General features: G+C 46.6%; 1 protein-coding gene across 2 annotated transcripts in view; it reads left to right on the top strand.

Moving 5' to 3' along the window:
- The window catches only part of reck (reversion-inducing-cysteine-rich protein with kazal motifs), a 77,695-nt gene that overhangs the window by 29,860 nt on the left and 26,437 nt on the right, over nucleotides 1-21,398 (top strand). For both annotated transcript variants that reach the window (XM_008291299.1, XM_008291298.1), the window contains 12 exons: nucleotides 3,895-3,969; nucleotides 9,983-10,019; nucleotides 11,287-11,372; nucleotides 11,490-11,537; nucleotides 11,938-11,971; nucleotides 12,471-12,668; nucleotides 13,554-13,818; nucleotides 13,908-14,081; nucleotides 18,497-18,709; nucleotides 19,749-19,885; nucleotides 20,848-20,991; nucleotides 21,062-21,250. In XM_008291299.1, coding sequence (XP_008289521.1) covers nucleotides 3,895-3,969; nucleotides 9,983-10,019; nucleotides 11,287-11,372; nucleotides 11,490-11,537; nucleotides 11,938-11,971; nucleotides 12,471-12,668; nucleotides 13,554-13,818; nucleotides 13,908-14,081; nucleotides 18,497-18,709; nucleotides 19,749-19,885; nucleotides 20,848-20,991; nucleotides 21,062-21,250 — 1,600 coding nt within the window. The remainder of the gene's footprint in view (nucleotides 1-3,894; nucleotides 3,970-9,982; nucleotides 10,020-11,286; nucleotides 11,373-11,489; nucleotides 11,538-11,937; nucleotides 11,972-12,470; nucleotides 12,669-13,553; nucleotides 13,819-13,907; nucleotides 14,082-18,496; nucleotides 18,710-19,748; nucleotides 19,886-20,847; nucleotides 20,992-21,061; nucleotides 21,251-21,398) is intronic.

The following is a 21,398-nucleotide window of genomic DNA, read 5'->3' as shown; positions in this document are numbered from 1 at the left end:
TGTCATGTAGGAGATCAGTGTGGGTCCAGATGACAGATAAAATAGCATCTTTTTCACTTTTTAATACTGCAGAACCAACTAAACAGCTGTATGGGAGGAGGCGGCACAGCCTTGTTAGTGAGAGGCTGCATGCTATCTGGACATCCAGCAGACTTTATACTGGTCCTACTGCTGCTCGCTTGCTCCTATCTTCTAAATCCAGTGTTTTCTTATGCTGTTGACACACAGCTCCATGGAGCAGCAGCTAACCAGTAGGCACTTCAGACCAAGCACTGTGTAGAAGCTCCTGACTGGTTCTGAGCACAGGCAGGCTGGACGTGTGAAGTTCTGCACCAGCAGCATGTTGAGTGAAACACTGAGTGGTGATCAGCGACACGTGTCCAGTCTGTGTTTCTGAGATGTCTTACTGTCAGTGTTCAGTCAGCAGCACCTGAATAACAACATGGTCATGTGGATATACTAGCCCCACGTTTCAGGTTTTTAGACAGTCAGTGTGCTACATCTGGCATTTTTAAGCTCTGGATGTATAATCTCTTTGCTGCTTACTTTTTCCTGATATTTTTCTTTTTCTTTGCATGTGCTTTGGTCGTATGTCGTCTCCGGTTCTTCCCCCCCCAGCTAGCCTTCAGTCCCACAGACTGACTTCACCACAACCTTCAAACAACCTCTACTTCCTCCTGTCACTACTGGATCTGCTCAGTTCCTAATTTTATAAACTTGTAGTGATATCACTTGACTTCTGCGTGTTTGTGACTAAGTTGAGGAGTAAAAGGCTGTAACCAATAGAAGTGATGGTAGGACCTTTAATATAGAGATAATGTTTCCTAGACGGTGTCTTACAGCCCAGACATCTAGAGGTCTGTAGGGTTTTATTCAGCTGAACTCCTGAATACCTTCATACCTCGTACAGTGGAATCAGCTGCTTCTGACTTTGGCTGGAGTGAAAACCTGCCAGCTGTCAGGCCCTGATGGCACACATCTGGAAACTGCTGCTGGACTGAACCATTGTTCTTGGGCCCGGCTCCATCTATCCTGGAGAGTCTGACAGCCCACACTTCCTCACCTTTCATAGAGACAGAGTCTTACTGAAGGCCCCGCTGGCTCGTTGGTTTCATAGTGGTGGTTTTTGTTGCATCGAGGAGGTTTTCCTTCCTCTGATCACTTTCACTTCAGTTGATGTTGTGTTTCTGTCAATCTAGCAGGGATGGGATTTGGTGAAGGAGTTGATGTGTGAAGTTGACAGTTGGTCTGATTGCATTCTTCTGGTTCTCCAACAGCAAAGCCCTCCAAGAACCACTGATTACCACCACATTATGAACACCTGCTGCCTGGCATGTAGGAAATGAATTATTGATGTACAAACAGATCAGAACAGAAACAGGGTGGCTGTGTTTCAGGTGGGAGAGCGGGTTGTCCTCCAATCGTAAGGTTGGTGGTTCCATCTCCTCCACAGTCACAGTGTCCTTGGGCAAGACGCTGAAGCTGAAGCTGCTCCTGATGGCAGACAGCAGCTTGCATGGAGCTCTGTGGCCGCTGGTGTGTGAATGGGTGAATGAGAAACACATAGTACAGCGCTCTGGGTGTATAACTGCAGACCATTTACCATCTAAATGCTACGTATGCTAACATTAAACATTCTTCTTTCACGCTTAAGATGTGGAGAACGGTTAGTAAAGCAGAGGGGCGACTGTTCTAACGCTCAACAGGAGAAAACATCAAACCAACAACCAACACAGTGCACAACAAAGAGGATAACAAAACACCCAGCCGGTGATATTAAAATCCGTTTTAACCTGCAAAGGGCGCCTTTCATGAGGCTTGTGGGAGCAGCAGAAAGGTGTTTGGGTGAACTCATTAACAAGCTGTGTTGCATGTCCAGAACGCACACACATGATGCTTCCACATGAGGATGCACGTTCATGAAGCTCTTTGGTCTTTATCACCGTTTGAGGAAGATGTCAGTGTTCAGGTGTGGAATGCTCCACGATGTCCAGCAGCTCGTCTCTGGCTCAGGACGTATCGTACAGTGAGTTGATCAGAACCTTTTCACTCCACATTAAAACCAAAACTATGAGCTGAAAGAGGTAACAGAAGTCCTGTGGGGCTGAGGGGAACTGCAGAGTTGTCCTATAAAAGCAGTCATGTGATTAAACACCACTGAGTATAATGACTTTTTAAATAAACTGCAGTATTGTCAGAGATGTCCAGAACTACTTACATCAGCCAACTTGCCTTTTCAGAGAAGCCTGGAGCAGGTAAGGTGTGGCTCTGTGTCCAGTGGGTTGATCAGAGCCTGAAGGTTTCTTAACTCTGTTTTAACAAATCTGTACAGAGCATATTTAGAGTTTTCTCCACTTTGCCGTGCCTCACAGTTTGACGTCCTCCAGATCAATCAGCCAGGAGAGCAGTCCTCTGCCATCCCTGAACAATGTGCCCTGATCACAGAGCTTCAGCTCACAAACACTAACGCTTGTCTATTGTGTAGCTCGTGACTTTATTTCCTCACAAAGGCAGACAGATGGGATTTTCTTTCTCAGATTCCTTCACTAAAATGAAAATAATGACGCTGTGATTACAGACCATGAAGCATCTTTGATATTCTTTGTTTATTTCAGACTTTGTTTTGAATCATTGTGCTGTCTCACTGCTGTGGATCCACACAAACAACGAGTGCTCCCAGAAGTCTGAGTGTGTGAAGCTGTAAATCTCACTCACTTGGTTTCATGACTTCACACTTCAGCCAGACGCTGCTGGCAGCGGCGGCGTTCTCCCAGGCTCTGGCCCTGGATGTTCACACAGCACTGGGCTCAGTGTGGATGCTCACCACAGACTTGGATGTCTTGTTGATGTCTAAATGAGCATATCACACAAGTGTTAGGGCTGAATGTGTTTTCTGTCCCTCTCCTGTAGCCTGGGTCTCTGTTTAGGAACCCAACGAAATGCAAGAGCAAAGGTACAATAAGGATCTTTTAATGTCTTGTAGATCAAAGGGATCGTAATATATCACATGCACTAATCTGGATCATTACCAGTGACTCAGCAACAGGACATAGAAGTCACTCTGAATCCAAATAGCTGTTCAGTGTGTTCCTCTGCTTGGAGATGCAGGAGTCTCTTGGATCACTCACAGTATTTAGGAAGTCGGAGGTGTTGATCAGGACCGTGTTTCCTGATGACCACTGATCTCAGAAGGTAACAGGGTTTTCTGAGCACATTTAGGTTTATATCTTTTCATGGGACAACACTGAAGGAATGACGCTTTGCTACCATGCGAAGCAGTCAGTGTCCAGCTGGTATAACTGTACATTTACTGTCCCCTCAGAATAACTCAGTACAGCCATGAATGTCTAAACTGCTGGCAGCAGAAGTGATGTCCATACTGGTCCCAGATTGGTCCCAGTTAGCCATTGTCCCTGGTGTCACGGCTCTCACACTCTCTCCTACTGCTCACTGGAAGTTCAACATGGAGCCTCATGGCAAAGACCTCTGAGGATCTGATAAAAGCATTGCTGCTCTACAGAAAGATGGCCTCGACTATAAGGAGACTGTTAACACCCTGAAACTGAGCAGCAGCACGGTGGCCGAGACCGTACAGCGGTTTAACAGGACGGGTTGCCTGACACCACAGGACACCTTGTTGTGGAGTCCAGAGCTCATTGGTCAGAGCTTGATGCCATATATATATATATATATATATATTTAGCAGAGCCCATTTCCTCCTTTTCCAACACATTGAATACGGCAACAAACTGTGTGCTTTAACTTTTCCATCTCTTACTCTTGTGCTCCATCCTGTCCAGTCCCTCGATGGAATATAGACCAACAACTAAAGGTTTTCTGCTCTCTTCTCTGATGATGTTGCATTAATTCTGGATCTCTGCTCTTGTCCCACAGCTCGCCACTATAAAGAGTGAGTCACGTCTGAAGCATCTCCTCCAGAGGTTACCTGGTTACTGTCCAGAGTCTATGGTGAGTCAGTCGTCCATATGGCAATGGCACATACTGTACATTCACTGACAGCTGCCTTCTCAGTCTGGTTTGGGTCTGAAACACTCCAGACTCACAGTTGTGTTGGATTGCACCGCATCATATCAGTGTTTATACAATCAGAGACTTGTTAAAACCACCCTTAGATATGCAGAAGAAATGATCAGCTCAGGCTTTACACCTGACCAGCCCTGAGCGTGGAACGTTCACAGAATGAGATCTAAACCTGAGCAACCAATTAACGTGCCCATCAATTAGCTGGTGGCACGGTCTACAAGGAGTCTTCAGAAGGTCTTACCCCTGAGCAGGGACTTTCTGGGGGATGAATCATCTTAATTTAGACCCTGGTTCCTCTGCTGGAACACACGTTTAGGAACTCAAAAAGTTCCTGTTCCCTGGAAGAGTCCCCATGGTGGAAATGCACCTGTCAGTAGGAGAAGGCAGTTTTATTTGGGAGATGATAAACTGTGCTCTGACGACATAAAACTGATGTAAGACACCTGATTTACTTCATCCTTCCTGTGGTGTCGGCTCATCCCATCCAAACCAGTCTTGCTTGTTACCTGCTGTCACAGCTGAGCAGTGCTCTGCACACCTGTGACAGAGGAAAGGCTGAAGCTATAGGAAATGAAGATTCATGTAGGTGGCCAAACCATTGTTGACAGCGTAAACAGTAAGTAGACAACACAAGAACCACTCACTGGCTCATTCTAGAGCTCTCAGCTGTATCACACTGTCTTCATCAGACCAGATGTCCTAACATGTGCAAACACAGTACCTCATACACCCCCTAAGTCCAGGCAACACGTCTGGGACCAGCTAGAGACTGGATCCTTGAGCTGAACTTCTGCTGTTTGCAGTAATAACTCGGATTGAATTTTTCTTCATGAAACTTAAGCAAGTTCAGTTGCTATGATTAAACTAGGAGAATAGCCATGACCTGGATGACTGAGAGTCTTCACAGACAACTTGGAATGAACCTTCAAAGTCATGCCTCAGGTGTTGTTGACGTCAGCCAGCAAGATCGTTTGAGTTCAGCAGCTTCAGCCTGCAGCAGCAACCCCTGGTATCCAGACCAATGCTGCTGCACTGAAACACGTTAGAAATACTGGACTGTGTCTCATTGGCCAGGTGAGTTACTGCTGCTCTAAGCCTTCCTTTCACTGTGTATCAGACTGAGACCGAACAACCAGGCAAAGAAACCTCCACATGCTTCTTCATGGTTCTGTTCTGTCGAAGCTGGTGTTATCGAGGGCTTCACAAACATTAACCCCAAACTAACATTCAATAAAAAATGTCCTTCAAATGCAGTTTGTTGTCAAACCAACTTAGCTTTGTGCACATCCCAGTGATGAGAGAAACACCATGAAAGAGGTGAGCCATGAGAAAGAGGCTGTTCTTTCACTGACAGCATCACAGTGTTTGTTCCAGTCCTGCATGGTGTAGAAGCTCCAGCTAGAACTGTACAGACCGAAGCTGTTTGAATGAACACAGAGGGAGCCTGATTTCAGCCTTTATGCTCTGGTGCTGCTGATCAAACGTGATGTTGTGGTGTCTTGTTGTGCTGATCTCTCGGCCAGTGGAAAGACTAAATTAGTATCGACTCTTTCATTAGACCTATTCAGGAAGTGGGTTAGTGGTTGTGGCTACTAGAGCACCTGGTTAAATTAGACTCTCTCACACACACACACACACACACACACGCTGGCTCAGTTCTTCCTACCACCATGGCTAATTACAAAGCAGAGAGGCTGCTGGTTTGGTGCTGTTTGGTCTCGTCTCTCTCCAGGCAGTCGATCAGAACACACCAGTAATTAGACTGAGGCAGCCCTAAACGTTGGCTCTCAGTTCAACATGTGTCCCGTTCTCATTCAGCTAAACACCCTGATAGGTGAGGTCCACACTGAAGTCCTGTGCTGCTCCCGTTATCCACTGACAGTCTGTAGAGGTCTGTTCCTCTCTCCTTATATCTTTATCTTTATTTATTAGATCCCCATTAGCTGCTGAACTTAACAACAGCTAAACATGTTGTAGCTGGCAGTAAGCTAGCGACTGCTGCTAGCTTTAGGCTTGAGATCTGGGCTGCATGCTGTCATAAACCTGATGATAAATTTCAATACCTTAAGGTTCTTATTGTATAATTATGACAACGTCCAAACACTATCAGACAAAAGACATGCTTTTAAAGAACTATTGCAGTCTTCCAAATTGCAGCCTGTGAAATTCTGCAAATGTATGAGAAGGTTTTAAACTAGAGCCTAAACTTAACTCACTTCCTGAGTCACTGGGGACGCTTCCTGCGAGCAGCAGACCTGTACCATGAGGCTGCAACAACTTGCTGGCCATTTTACTGCAGGAAAGATCTTTGTTCCAAGGAGGAGCCTCCCTCCCTGTGCCTCGTGGAGCAGCAGTCTTCTCCACTCAACGTCGCCAAACATCAAACACCAGTTGGGTTGCCCCTGGCAGACGCCCAGAACACGACCCCGTCCCTGTGACGCACCAATCAGATTCATGTCTACAGTTCTCAGTAAAGATGTGTGCACTCTGGGCCTCGTGTGGTGCAGCTGGTTCAACCATAGTTCTTTTTCATTGTGACTGTTGTGGCTGGACTGCAGATCCTGAAGGACCATGGCTGCTACTAGTCCTCTGAGATGTGGTGATGGAATAAGCAGATCCTAACCTGTGGAGCTCTGGATCGACTCTTCATTGTTCGGTCAAGGCGTTCCGAGTTGGACGTGTAATTGGGGCAAAAAGACTTTAGTTTTAAATTGGTGTTCTGTGGGGGTGTGATCTCCACCTTAGGACGTGATCCAATACAGATCTAGATAGAATAGAACTTTATTGATCCCTTTGATGGAAACCTCAGGGAAATTGCTGAAGGTTTCCACCAAACGGATCAATAAAGTTCTATTCTATTCACAACGTGCTTCTGTGTTGTGGGCTTTGTTGGTCAGACAGTGATCAGTGTTGTGTGTCTGTGTTCAGGTGTGACTATCAGCAGCTGATCTGTTTCCACCAGGTGTTATACACCTGACAGAATGGAACAGATCTACAGGAATGAGAGGGATCCTCATGGAGCTGATCGGTGGCACAATGACTAAAACCCTGAACTCATAGTTTTACTGCTGGACCACATGGTTTCAGATCCTCTCACTGAACTAGAAAAACGTGTTGTGGTGGAGACGAGTTCGTTCCTGTGAAGCTTCACTGTTATTTCATGGAAAGGTGTGAAAAGGGACCCGACATCGTTACATGGGCTTCATGTCCACAGTGGTGCTCATGCTCTCATCAGCCTGTGAGCTGAACTGAACTGAGCTGAGCTGAGCTGAGCTGAGCTGAACTGAACTGAACTGAACTGATCTGAACTGAACTGAGCTGAGCTGGGCTGAGCTGAGCTGAGCTGAACTGAGCTGAGCTGAGCTGGGCTGAGCTGAGCTGAGCTGAACTGAGCTGAGCTGAACATGAGGTGCAGTTCAAGTCTCCAGGACAAGCTGTTGTTCAGCAAGGTTTCCAAGGTCAGGACTGAGCTTTCACAAAGAATAAGAAAGCGATTACAAAGGAGAAGGCAGGAATAAAACTGTAAATCACATGCAGAGCTATTGAGTTCTTTAATCAAATAATTTAAAAATATAAAACAAGGACAGAACTAGAGATGGTGTCAGATGAACCCAGTGAGTGTGAGACTGAAGGGCTTTCTGCTAAAGCGCTGCATTAGTCTTCTTGTCATGTTCTGTCCTTATTGGCCCCCGCTTCATCACAAATCATGTTTATGCTTTATGTAAAGACGCTGTTGCTCCCCGGCCTGCCTCATAAATGACGCTGACGCCAGCTGAGGGGAACCTTTGTTCCTCAGCCAAGAGACACGGGCGGAGTGTTAACAGGGACTTGGATGTAATAACACCAGAGCATGGGAGGGATTTTTATTTCCACCACAGTCCTGTTTCCACGTCTCTCTGTGCTATCTGTGTCCCCCAACCGAAGGCAGAGGACAGAGAGACGGGCTTGTTGTGATGATTAATCCTGCAACATCTCACCACAAACCCAATTCATTCAGTTCCTGTTTTCCTGTTTTCCAACACGGTTCTGATGTTGGAATGTAATGCTTGTTCTCTGTAAAACTAGAGACGTCTCACAGCTTCCTCAACATCTGAGTCAGTTGTTTAGTATGCTCTGGCATCTCTTGGTGTTGTCTGACAGGCTTTGTCAAGCGAAGGAATTAGTGGATGATTAGTTTGTCTCCAGCTCCGTGGGTTTCTCATCACATACCAGATATGCCCGTATCCGTAGCCCTAGCATGAAGTATGTGAGTTAGATATGTTCCAGTACATCAGTGCTTCAGGCAAGGTCATCCATTGCCACTGATATTTACATTTAGGCACAAAAAAGAAAAGGTCCTGTGAGAGTCATATTTTAGTCATTTTTGACAAGTTTCAGAGCATTCAGATAGTTTTGGGCAGACTTTGGGCAGGTTTCAGGTTCTTCTGGGCAGTTCCCTTCTTACAACTTCAGAGTCATTTTGGAAATGTTTCAAAGCATTTCACACCCGTTTAAACTAATTCAGGACAAGTTTCAAGTCAATCTGGGTGGGTTTGGGTCCTTCTGGACAATTTTTGAGTCATTTTTGACAGGTTTGAAGGCATTCCATTAGTTTTCAACTAATTTGGACAGTTTTCAATTAATTCTGACATGAATCCTGTCCAAAACCAGTTAGAACTGTTTGGAGTGGTTTGAAGCTTGCAGAGTGATTTAGGAATCATCCAAAATGTCTTAAAACATTTCTAAAGTCAATTAAAAACCGTCAAAATTGATTCAGAATCGCCCACAAATGACTGGAGTCCTGTCCAAAATGAGATAAAACTATTTTAAATGCTCTGAAGTTTTCCCAAAATTGCTTAAAAATTGTCCTTAGTGTCTTAAAAATGTCTAAAATGAATCAAAAAGTAAAAAAGATGGTTCTGTGTGACCACCCGCTCATTAAACTGTTGGTCTGCACTTAAATAGTCACAGAGCTTCTGATTGGACGCACAGGCAGAATCACCAAACAGAGTCAGGGTTAAAGCACAACAGCTTCAGCTGGAGGATCAGGCAGAAGGTGGTACAGTCTGTTCCAGATGTTAACACCAGTATCCATCTAACCAGGCAGAGGCACAAAACCGTCAAGGATCCAGAACAGAGAAGCAGGCTCTGTTCTAAATAAGTACAAACAGGCACAAAGCCGATGCCTGTCCACACCAGTGGTAACAGAGCTGCCGTGCAAGGTGCTGCCTGCCGCTGTTAGCAACACGGGGCTCCGTGTCCTGCCCAAGGACACTTCAGCATGTGGAGGGCCAAGCTGCTCCTCCACCTGGGCCGCCCAGTGGTGGAGGGGCAGTGGGAGTGTCTGTGGGTGGCAGGACCAGCTGGCGGGCAGAGACTGAGCAAAGGGGTCTGTGGGAAGACGAGGAGGTGCAGGGGCTTTAGGAACAGCCAGAGGCTCCTGCAGAGCCCAGGACAGATCTGTGGATGTATACTCAGAGTCATGCAGTCCACGATCTAAATCTGTTGTCCTTCAACTTTCCAACTTTTCTCTCTAAACACAAGTCCAGCCGTTTGGTTTCAGTTTCCCGTTTAGCTACACGTCAGGAGTCTAACAAGTCCTGCTTCAGATCCAATCGGACTCATTCCTCCTTAAAACAGACCGGCCCGTTTGTGCTGGTTGGTGCTGTGAGCCTCAGCCATTGTGTATGATTACGTGTGATCAGATCCAAACCTCATTTGATCCAATCGCTTGCACAACCACCTAATTGAGACTTTTATCAGTCGTTTTAGCTCTTAGCCAACTCAGTGACATCGAAGTCCTTCTGCTCAGCAGGAATAGCTTCAGACGGAGTGAACAACACGGTGTAGGAGGAATGGGAGTTAAACTTGTGCACAGCAGCACCGAAAAGTAAAGGTAGATGTGTTGTACTTTGGGTTCCCAGATGGTTGTAACATTAACCTTCCCCTTGTCTTCCAGAATGAACTTTGGATGTGCATCAACTCCACACTTCCAGGTAAGACTGAATGCACACAGCGTTATATAGTGGTTAGATCAAGTCTGATTACCTGGCTAGCATCAGACAACACACACACACACACACACACACACACACACACACACACACACACACACACACAGGTGGAAAGTAGCTTCAATGCTGAAGACAGGTATGTTCTGAGGTCCTGGTGGAGTTTGAACAGGTGAGCAGAAACAGGACTAGTTTTGTAGGTAAACAGGGAGGCGTTCATTTTTCCATCATACTTTACATCCACACATGTGAGGAGCTGAAATGTTTGGACATTAAACATCACACGATTAATCAACAGCACTGCAACAGTTCGTCTGTTATTTAAATAGTTACTGACTGATGGAATAAAGAGCTTTAAAAGTATTTAGATAAAAACCTTCATAGTGTCTCATTCATGGTGTAGAAGGTCTGAGAACGCTTTTTTGTTTTCAGTTTGCTGTTCTTTACTTGTTTTTTCTACTCATTTGATAACGATAAGCATCACTGGTCTCATCATATCTTTAACATAGAAACTTGAGGAGAACACTGAGTACACACCTTTCCTCTGACCTGAAGCGTGACTTCCAGCCCCAGCTGTATCTGCTGTGTGTCTGGTTGCATGAGAACAGCCCAGTGAAGCTGTTAAAGCTCTGACCAGAGCACAGCGAAGCACAGAGCAGGCAGTGGACCAAAGGCCTGGATCCTGGTGATCCTGGTGTCGGGACTTGGAACAAGTCGACCTGTCAGAAGCCTAATGGCCTCAGGATTGGGATGTATTGTTGTGTGCCCCTTTGTACCCGCTGAACGCTGGTGTCCAGACTGCCTCGGTAGTCTGCAGAGGTTGAACCTGTGAAGGACAAAGCCTCCTCCAGATCCTCTGTTTGGGAGATATCATCAGTGCTCTGATGTTCAGCAGCCTGTATGGTGTTGGTGTCGCCGCTTCTCTTCAACATCCCAGTGTCAGTTAGTGACCTTCATTTCTCCAAATGCAATCCACAACAGGAGCAGAATGCCGTTTGAAACTCAACATGCACCAATGAGCCAAACCGCTATGAGCAGTCACAGAGGAAGCAAATGATGTTTGGTTATCACATGAAGGGACGCAGTAATAAATACATCATTCAACAAGCTCCACCAGCACCACAATAGATCTAGCTTTTAATTAAGGCAAATATTAGGCCAGCAAATAAATCAGTCTGCAGTGAGTGTACAAGCTCACAAAGCAAACACACATAACATGTTGTTGACTCTGTGGTGTTTGGTTTGGCTCCAGGAGTGTCCAGGAAGTCCGACGGCTGGGTGGGGCTGGGCTGCTGCGAGCTGGCCATCTCAGCCGAGTGTCGCAGGGAATGCAGACAGGTGAGATACTGTACCTGCAGTGTGTCCAGCTTCCTGTCCCACATCGGTTTGGTGTCGACCTTCACTGTCGGCCCGTTGTGCTTTCATGACAGAATCAAACTTCTTGTTTCTTTTTAGGCAACATCTAAAAATGACATAACGAAAGTATGCAAGAAAGTCACAGAGGTGAGTCCACGAGTCCAGGAGCAGGAACATTTACTCAGAAGATGCAGACTGTGTGCTGTGTTTTAGAATTGTACGTATCTGAATAGTTGAATAGAGCAGAATGATGTAAACTGGATTCTGCTTTTTCAGGTAAAATGTTAAAATATGTGCACACATATAGATGCATGAATGCTAATATTTGTAACACTCGTAAAAGAAAATGAAAATGAATTGAAAAATGTGAATAAAAAGGCACAGATGCTGTTGTTTCTTATTTTAGTGATAAGATAATATTAATGAGGAGACAGAGCGGTGCTGGGGAACGCCCACGCAGTCACAGCATTAAACACAACATGTTTCTGCTGTTTTTTACAACGTTTGCATGTTAAAAACTGACTTAGCTTCTCTCTCCTGCTTCCAGAACTCCCTCTACAGCTGCATCACCAAAAATGAAAGTAAGTTGTTCCATACACAAGCTGACGAGTGTAGAAGCCAACAGCTACAAACACTGAGCTCATCTCTCCTTCCAGCTAATACATAAATAAACTCCTCAAGAACATCTCTTCACTCTCAGACCAGAGACGGGCTTGTTTGTGTTCTTCTCTCTGTGTCACACATGCTGTAAATACACAACACGCACACACACATGGCAGAGCCGTGTTGCTGGGATGGCAGGATGTGAACTCAGTGTCCTGTTGAGAGGTTGAATGTTGGTCAGACAGCTTTAGCTGGAGTCATGTTTACCTTGTAGAGGTACGACTACTAGACCCTTAGCTGATTAGCATTATAGCTGCTTAGCGCAGTCATTCATAGCGGTCAGCGTGGGTGCCTCTGTGAACGCTGACCAGGTTTTATCCACCAGCGTAGCACTCGTGGTTCCTGATCGCTCAGCTGACTGCCCACAGACCCGTGCTGGTGTGTTGTAGTGTTACCTCTGTGTGTGTGTTCCTGCAGTGGGCTCCACGTGCTGTAGCTATGCAGGCCGTCACACCACCTGCAGGGACTACTGCCAGGCCATCTTCAGGACGGACTCCACCCCCACCGTGTCCCAGATCAATGCTGTCAAAGACTACTGTCAGAGTCACGGTGCTCAGCTGCTCAGCTGCGTCAGCAACTTCACCAAGTCCTACCCCATACGCAGCCCCATCGACAGTGAGTCCATCTGCACCACACAGCACCCACCGCTTCTCTGTTATAGCAGGAGTAAAATAAAGCACGCTGCTCTTATTGTAAAAGCCTGGTGTGAATATCATGGGATTATACAGGGCTGGACAGTGAACTGCTGCTTGTTTGTATGTGTGTTGTTGTTGATGCCATTTTTGTTTGTTGTGCTGAATAACACAACAGTCCTCCTGCTGCCAGGATGAAATGTATTCAGGAACACAGACTGGGACTTGATTAAATAAGTCACAAGAGATCCTGGATGCTGATGAAGTGTAAAGTATGTGTGTCAGCAGGTATCTGTACAGTATGTGTAGTCATAAACTAAAACCTGCCAGAAGGTTCATGACAGGTGTATCTGAGATGTGCAGCCCACAGCTCGTTATTCTGACGTAGCTCCACCTTTGTGTTTTCAACATACTCCGATATTAACATTAAAACAACGTCTCCAGTAGTTTATATTATTATCATAGTTGAAAACGTTGTGCTGCCTCGCCACGGTGGGGTGAGAGGAGAGCGGAGGAGGGGCAGAGGATGGAGAATGCTGATTGAGCAACAAAACCAGTAAACTACATTCATAGACGTCCTGTATTCCTCCAGTGCTGCTGCTTTTCTTTCGTCTGTCCATCCACCCCACATTTAATCTGCCTTTCATGACTGACCTGCTTTACGTAGGAGCTGGAAAGTCCTGATAGGTTTCATGAGCACAGCCACGTTCTGATCACACCTCAGAACATGTAAATGCACCTGTTCCTGCTTCACTGACACATACGTGGATACATCTTCTGGCCCAGCATGTCATTTTCTACCAGCTGTGTTTCTGGTTAAATGACCCGTTTTCCGGTACTGACGAGTCCCTGTGACCCTGACCTCCAGGTCTGTACTGCTGTGACCGGGCAGAGGCCACCCACTGCCAGGTGGCTTGTCGGCAGATCCTTCGCACCATGAGCACAGAGCACGAGATCATGGAGGGTCTGATCAAGGAGTGTGGCTCCCAGCCCCTCCCCCAGGAGCCCATGTGGCAGTGCTTCCTGGGCAGCGCCCACCCTCCGTCCCCACCTGAAGAGGAGACCCCCCATCCCGCAAAGATGGACTGTGCCAAGCTGCACTGCTGCTCCAAAGCCAACACCTCGCTGTGCAGGTACAGCACCTGCTCACCTGGTCAGGTCAGATAGGATGAGGTGGAGCGTGTGGTGTTTCCTGCTCTAACTCTGTGCTCTGCTGTGATAGGGACATGTGTCAGGAGATCAGCACCAACTGGGGCAGCCAGACGTGGCAGGACTTCGACCAGCTCTGTGAGTACAACCCAGTGGAGACGGAGCTCATCAACTGCCTGGCTGACGTCAGAGAGCCCTGCCAGCTGGGCTGCAAGGACCTCAGCTACTGCACCAACTTCAACAACAGGTCAGAGGCGTGCTCCTCACCAGGGTTTTTATCTGATGCTTCCATCTCAGCTCCGTTCTGTATCTGCCATTATCTAGTTGTCTTCATATCAGGCAGCACACATGTCCAGTTGGTGCGCTCATGCTGCCCACTGTGAGCCCACCTTACAGCTAACTGCATGGATAGAATAAGGTCCATTTGTGCCTTCATATGCTGCTGCTTCTGCCTGACAGTCACCAACACGACTGCTTTTACATTCACATCGACGACAGAATGTGTCCTCGGATCAGAACAGTACGTACCTGCTGATACCTGTGTAATACCTATGTGATAAACTATGTGTGTTTTAGAAGAGCGCAGTCCCATTCATGGTGTCCATGTGGTCCACACTGCTGTACTGGACACTCTGTCTGTTTGTGTCACGTGTTCATGGCACTATTCCTGATGAGTGGACACATTACATTAAACAGCCACATACAAAACCCTGAGGAGCTCCTGCTGCTGCCTGGAGGTTGCCGTGGTGCTTTGTGCTGTGTATGTTCCCAGCTGTAGCTCCGACTGTAGTGCCACAGCTGTCCACATCCTGCTGAAACAACATCAAGACGCTCTGATTGACGTTCTACCTGTTTCATATGACATTACCTTCACTTATCTCAACGACCTTTTGTGCTTTCAGTGATTTTTCCGTTACTTTAACAGTTTACCTGCCATGTAAGCTTCTATCCCAAACTCTCTGAAGGACACTTTAACTGCTTTCACTTCAGATTTTGATGCTTTCATTGCATGACCTTGAACATTTCAGTCAGCTATTACATTTAAAGTGTTAGTTGAACTGTTTTCCATGCTAGCTTGCTGCTCCACAGCGCACAGGGCTTCTACGTGAAACAAAGACTTCAGTCATGTCCTTCAGCTGCTCTCTGCTCCAACACTTTAACTCTTCAGCCCCTTTAAAGTGGTGACATTTCAAATTGAAGCTACTTCAGTTCTTCCAGTTCAACCGAGACTTCAGCTCTTCAATGCAGACATAACATTTTATATCTTGTTTAGTGTGTTTTTTCCAGCTGCAGTTTTCAGGTGTAGAGAGCAGCGTACGTCTTCTTTACTTTGTGTCTATATGTTCATCTAGTAACACTCATTTCTGAACTTTTTCACTGTGTGTGAAAATGAGCCACGTAGGGCCTGAAGGAAGCAGAGAGACTCAAAACAAGAGACAGATTCATGTTGGACCCAGTGTGACCCTGGAATGATCAGCACCGCAGCGTGTTTTATATAAGATCTACAGATGGGGCGAGAGGCCAAATGGAGCAGCTTCAAAGACGGAGCAGTCACACTAACACACACACATCAAAACAAACTCTCATGGACTTCACAAATACACACAGCAGTCTGTTGATCACCTGGTGAGAAGAGCTCACAGCAACGTGCAGAGCGTCCTGGAAACCCGGGTCGTGTTCAGCGCCAGGAATCAGATGTTTGACGACAGTGTAAAGTCTGTCAGTCACGAAGAACGTTGAGACAGTCGGTATTTATTTTAACTGGTAATGTAGCCTTAAGGTTTATGTGTCCCTGTGCAGAGAGTTGATTAGCCCTGAGCATAATGAACATGGTGTGTGTTCTGTGTAGCATCTACAGCTGCCATAGTCACATCTAGCTGTGCCCTAACAGCTGACCAGCAGGTGTCAGGTGGTCACCAAGATGGAGGGACTATTTACAGAAGTATAAAGTACAGTACAGATCCAGACCTGGACAAATACAACACAGTGTGAGAAGTCATGGTCTGAGATCGTGACGGCACGCTGTGGCATTGTGGGAGTTAAAGTTCAGGCAAACAAACTGCATGCACGGCTGCTGGACTGTTCTTTGATGGGCTCCAGGGGAACCTCGGTGCCTCTTTCCTCCCTCTGGGGCTTCAGACTAAGAGCTGCATGAAGACGCACACTGACCTGGAGGTGGTGTTTCAGGGCACAGAGCTAGTAACTGTGTGTCTGCATGTCTGTCCTCCCCTGTGTGGGCGGAAGACAAGCTGAAGTCCTTGAACCTTAAATTAGAAACAAATCCATGAGCGCTCCATGCCATGCCGTGATTAAGTGTTCTGTGTATAAAACGGGATGTTCTGTAGACTCGATCCCTCTGACTGGCCCACAAAGTAACTCACTCACACACTCAGTTCTTGCTTTCATTTGTCTATATTTCATTACAATGTTTAGCCAGCCTGCCCTCTAGAGGATTTTATTAAGTATTGCAGTGACTGCCTCTGACTATGTAGAACACATGACAGCAGCTGTGGCCCAGTTGAGCAGCTGGTTCCGTTGCAGGATTCCTCATAATCAGGTTCTCCTGAGGAGCCATGTTGGCTCAGGTTGACCAAAAGTAAAGCAGTCTGTCCTTACAGAGACTTCTGTCACAGTGCATGTGGACTGTGTTAAACATTTAGCACATAGAAGTTGCCCTGATGCAGATAAACAGTTATGAGCATCCGACTCTTGTGTCTGAAATGAGCTCGTTTGTGCAGCTGCAGTATCTCCACCTGTTCCCAGTGGACACACCGGAAAGCGGCGTGATAAGACTGTCATCAGACGGCGTACCACCGCCTTCCTGATCCCAGGCTCCAAGGACTCTCTGTCTTTTATGTGTCTTTGCAATTTGGTGCAATCAGATATGAATGGAGTTAAGTACATGCTGTGACAGCCTCTGTTTGAAGCCATTTCTGTTCCCATTTGTACTCAAGCAGGAGTTTGTAAAGAACAGAGAAAGTTCGTTGCCCTGTCTCATAGCTCACACCTGGACAGGCAATTCATGAAGGAGGAATTCCTGTCTGCAATATAAAGTTACAAATATTATTGATAGTGTATGGTTTCAGATGCTTTTATAAAGTCTCATCTGTCTCCAGAGAGGATGACGTTCATTAAGTTTACAAAATGCTCAATACATATTTAATGAAGACAGCATCTTATCTGTTTACATGACGACTATCAAGAACATCAGGTGGAGGTTGCATCTGGTCTCCTTTATTTATGCCAAAGTAAAGCTATGCAGGAACAATGCTGGGCTGATGCAACACTGGTGTCATGGCCATCCTCAAAGTGCAGATCAACAGTCTTGTGAAGCCGTATCAGCCAATAAACTCTATGCCATCGCATATGTGGAGTTAGAAAGTCATCCACAGAAGATCAGTGAGCTGCTCTCATTAGAATAAACAAAGCGTCACCTTGAAACATCTTCTTCTGTTAACGGTCACAATATAATCCAAAAACACACACTGACCTTCCTGGTTCTGTTTATTCCATATGATATATTAGCTTATATGAAGAGTTCATTTGTAAAAACTGATAACTCCATCTTTACAGACCTTCATAAACCCACTGTTCCATCATCTACCAGAGACAACATCAATCAAACTTCAGTTATCTCTGTTTCTGTCATTTCTACGGAGTCAGATCCACTCAGCTTCAGTTTGACTGATTTTATCTCAAGCAAACAATAAAAAACAAGTTTTCTGAAAACCTACTAAAATGGAGTTATCTGTTTTTGCAAATGAACTCTTCATGTGGACATGTTTGTTTATGCATCTGTTCCCACACACACCTCCACCTGACTGCTGTGCCAGAGCCGTGCAGACATGGCCAGGTGACCTCGGCGCCTACAAATCAAGGTCAGGGCGTTCATGGGATTGTAGGAAGCGTTGCTGTCAGTGGAATTCATAAATCGGTTATACAACTCTGTTCACTCTTATTACTGCAAATCAGTGGAATAGCTTTGGCAGAAATAAAAGGAGACGTGGTTTTATTGAGGTGGATTTTCAAACAAGTTGATGATGGCACCGTATTGGAATGAATGTAAACAGATTGCTGCCTTGGAGAAAGTGAAAAGTTGTGTTTGTCTTTGTTTTGTCTGACGCTGAATAGGAGTAATATTTCTTCACTGGAGTGTTGTCTGAACAAGATGAAGCACCCTGAATATATTTACTGCAGCAGCTCTGATTAAACTGCTTGGACTGCCAGTCTCTGTTATGAACGCTGGAGCGAGTTGTTCTTAATACCAATCAGCGGATTGCCGTTACAGTTGGTCCTGGTTTGGGAGGAAACCACCGCTGACCGCTTTGGCTTGACTCAAGTTCAGGATTCAAAGCTACACAAACACACACATTCACTATCAAGATAAACAAAGCAGTCACTCATCAGGCGCAAATAGCACGTTGGAACCACACTCAGAACCCGGTCCGTTTTAAACCACCAATTAGCTGACTCACTGGAGACCCAAGCCACCAATCATACATCAAAGACACATCCTGATGCAGAGTGGAAGGAAAACAGAGAAGCTTTAGCTCCGTCTGTACGGCCTGCAGAGGGAACAGCCCACCTCATGAGTGTTGCTTTTTCTCTCCAAATCAACGATAATATCACTTTTATCATCTATGTGTGTGTGTGTGTCCACAGGCCAACGGAGCTGTTCCGCAGCTGCAACGTTCAGTCAGATCAGGGCGCCATGAACGACATCAAGCTGTGGTCCAACGGCACCATCAAGATGCCGGTCATGAACATCCCCGTGCTGGACATAAGGAAGTGCCTGCCGGACATGTGGAAGGCCGTGGCCTGTTCCCTGCAGATCAAACCCTGCCACAGCAAGTCCAGAGGCAGCGTCATATGCAAGTAGGTCTGCTGCCAACAGGAACATCTGGTTTGTAACCAGCTATTAATGGTGCTCATGGAGATGTGAGTACAGCGACATCACTGCACGCACGCCTGCCTTCATGTTCATCTGTTTTCTGTGACATTTGGTAAATTACAACTGCCCAAAATCCATCACACCACAGAAGTGTGAGGAATGCCGCTGTGTTAGGCCACCATGGATGAAGCGCAGCACTTCCTCCTCTTGCACTTTGTTTAGAGCCAGTAGTGTTTGTTTGATTCCTAGTGACTGTTCTAAAGTCTGGATTAAAACATGGGAGCCTGACTGGCAGCAGTGTGAGTAGAGCACCAGGCTCAGGAAGCTCATGTCAAAGGATTATTCATTATTTGTGTTTAATGGTAGTTACCTGGAAAGACACAGTTACCTTCAGGCTGAGTCCTTTCCTTGGCCTTCCTCCCCGTTGTCTCCTCTCACAGTGTACGTGTTGAGCCAATAGCGAGTGATGAGAACATAAATAGCACATGGGCCTGGCGTCTGATTGACAGATGGAGGATCTGCTGTGTTGTGTCATGTCTGGAGGAAGCGTGTACCTGCTCCAGACATGACCTTAGCAATGATCTGTAGTCCTCACACATCCACACTCTGTGACAGAGGGTTCAGCCGTGTTCAGGTTGGACTCAGCTGTAGTGGAGTGGGTTTTTCAGGCATTTAGTTGTGATGCTTTGAGCCAGTGCATCCTGTCAGGTTGTGTTCTCACAGCCATAGGAATGCTGCTGTGTGTGCTACATCACAGCAGCCTCCAGGCGATACGTGGTCCTGTTCAGTCATTCATCAGACACAGCCTCCCGCCCAGGTTTTAATCCCCCACTAGTCTTGAATGACATTACAGCATGTCAGACGTTGCTCTGAAGGCTGTGGTGTTGGCAGAGGCTCTCAGTCTGCACCCACTCCGGCTTACAACCCTCTTTAGCTTAGCACGACTACCTGGTGTTGACTGGCTTCGTTTCATGCAGCGGTGCAGCTTAACTTAGTGTTCTCTTTCCTTTCATCTGTCCTCAGGTCCGACTGTGTGGACATCCTGACCCAGTGTGGGGATAAGAAACGTTTCCACGACGGACTAACACCGGAGAGAATTTGTGAGCTGCTTTCACCCATCGATGACCCTGAGCGCTGCATCCCCCTCCACAGATACCTCAGTGAGTCCCGCTGTACACTACATGCTCCTCCAGTGCTGATCTCCTCCTTCCAGACGGATGTGTAGCTGAAACGCTCCAGCAACACGCCGTGGCCACTAGAGGGCAGAGGATCACACAGATCAGACGTGACAGCCGCAGCACGCTCTTCATATCATGTACCAGGCTGTTATGGCTAACGTTTTAGCAAACAGTGTTGTATTCCTGCATCCAGTAGACACAGAACAACATTACCTCTCCACCCTAATAGTCACTTGCCTTTTAGCAGTAGTTTAAAAATTGGGGCTTCAGCTTTCAGAGTGCTTCAGCACTTAGTAGCTAACGTTGTCTGTGTTGCTGTGGTGCTGGGAAGGCAGTGTTGGGCTGAGTTAATGCAATGAGCTGCCAGGCTGATGACAGTGCTGAGCCTGAGCTGTACAATAACCTACAATAAAACCTAAAGTATGGCCTAATGGAGACTGAAACTTTTCTCTGACTTGTAGTGAAATAAAACCTGGTAGAACTGCCATGAGATGTGGTTGATGTTTATGAGCTGAGGACATTAGATGAAGATGTATTTCTATACAAACAACATTCACACTAGAAAGAAGTTCCCTGTAGAAGTTGTGTTTATCTTCAGGCTTGATGAAGCTATAAAATCAGGTGACTGCCGAGTTGTGAGCAGTATTTGATCTGACAGGTCTGCAGTCGTCACATCAAGTCATGTGACGAGTCCACACCACTGCTAAAGTTTGCAGCAACAGTGATGTGATTCCAAGGATATGTAAATCTATATTATTAAATGGTTCTAACAATCAGGCTGTATCCTGGCCAGTAGGCACGTCTGTGTTGTCTGGTTAGACTTATAAACCAATGCAGTCCGTTCACATGTAGGCACCACCATGAGCAGCAAGTGTTTTCATACCTGACACACCGGCTGTCCTGTTTAATCTGATTCTCCACCTTCTCCTACACACACTGTCCAGTGCCCAGCTCCCTCGGCAACAGCATTGTCGAGGAGGTCATCCATCCGTGCAACCCCAACCCCTGTCCCAGCAACCACTTGTGCCAGGTCAACAGGAAGGGCTGCCTCGACGAGCTCAACTGTCAGCCATACCTCTGTGTGCCAGGTACGACCGTCTCCTGCACCTTTCAGCAGCTTTAAAGCATCCAGAGTCTGACGTGTTGATGTGTTTTCAGGCTGTAAGCTGGGCGAGGCCTCTGAGTTCCTAGTGCAGCAGGACGCTCGTATACAAGTGCCAACTCGGACCGGTCCTGCTGGGTGCTACGAGGTGTGCAGCTGTGGCCCCAGTGGGCGCCTGGAGAACTGTGTGGAGATGCCCTGCGTGGACACCAACAAACCCTGCATCGTAGGAGGCCAGAGGAAGAGTAAGACCTCCCTCGTGTCGTTGTTTCTGCTCGTCCCTGTAGCGCCTTCAGACCGTGAACCAGCAGCAGCTGAATGTCAGCTTCATGTCTGAATGAGGACCTGCAGTGGCCGAGTCACATCACCTTCAATACGGCAAAACTCTGAACT

Source organism: Stegastes partitus, unplaced genomic scaffold (genome assembly GCF_000690725.1).
Source record: "Stegastes partitus isolate 25-593 unplaced genomic scaffold, Stegastes_partitus-1.0.2 Scaffold731, whole genome shotgun sequence".
In the NCBI taxonomy this organism is placed as follows: domain Eukaryota; kingdom Metazoa; phylum Chordata; class Actinopteri; family Pomacentridae; genus Stegastes; species Stegastes partitus.
This window is presented reverse-complemented; position numbering and strand designations above follow the sequence as displayed.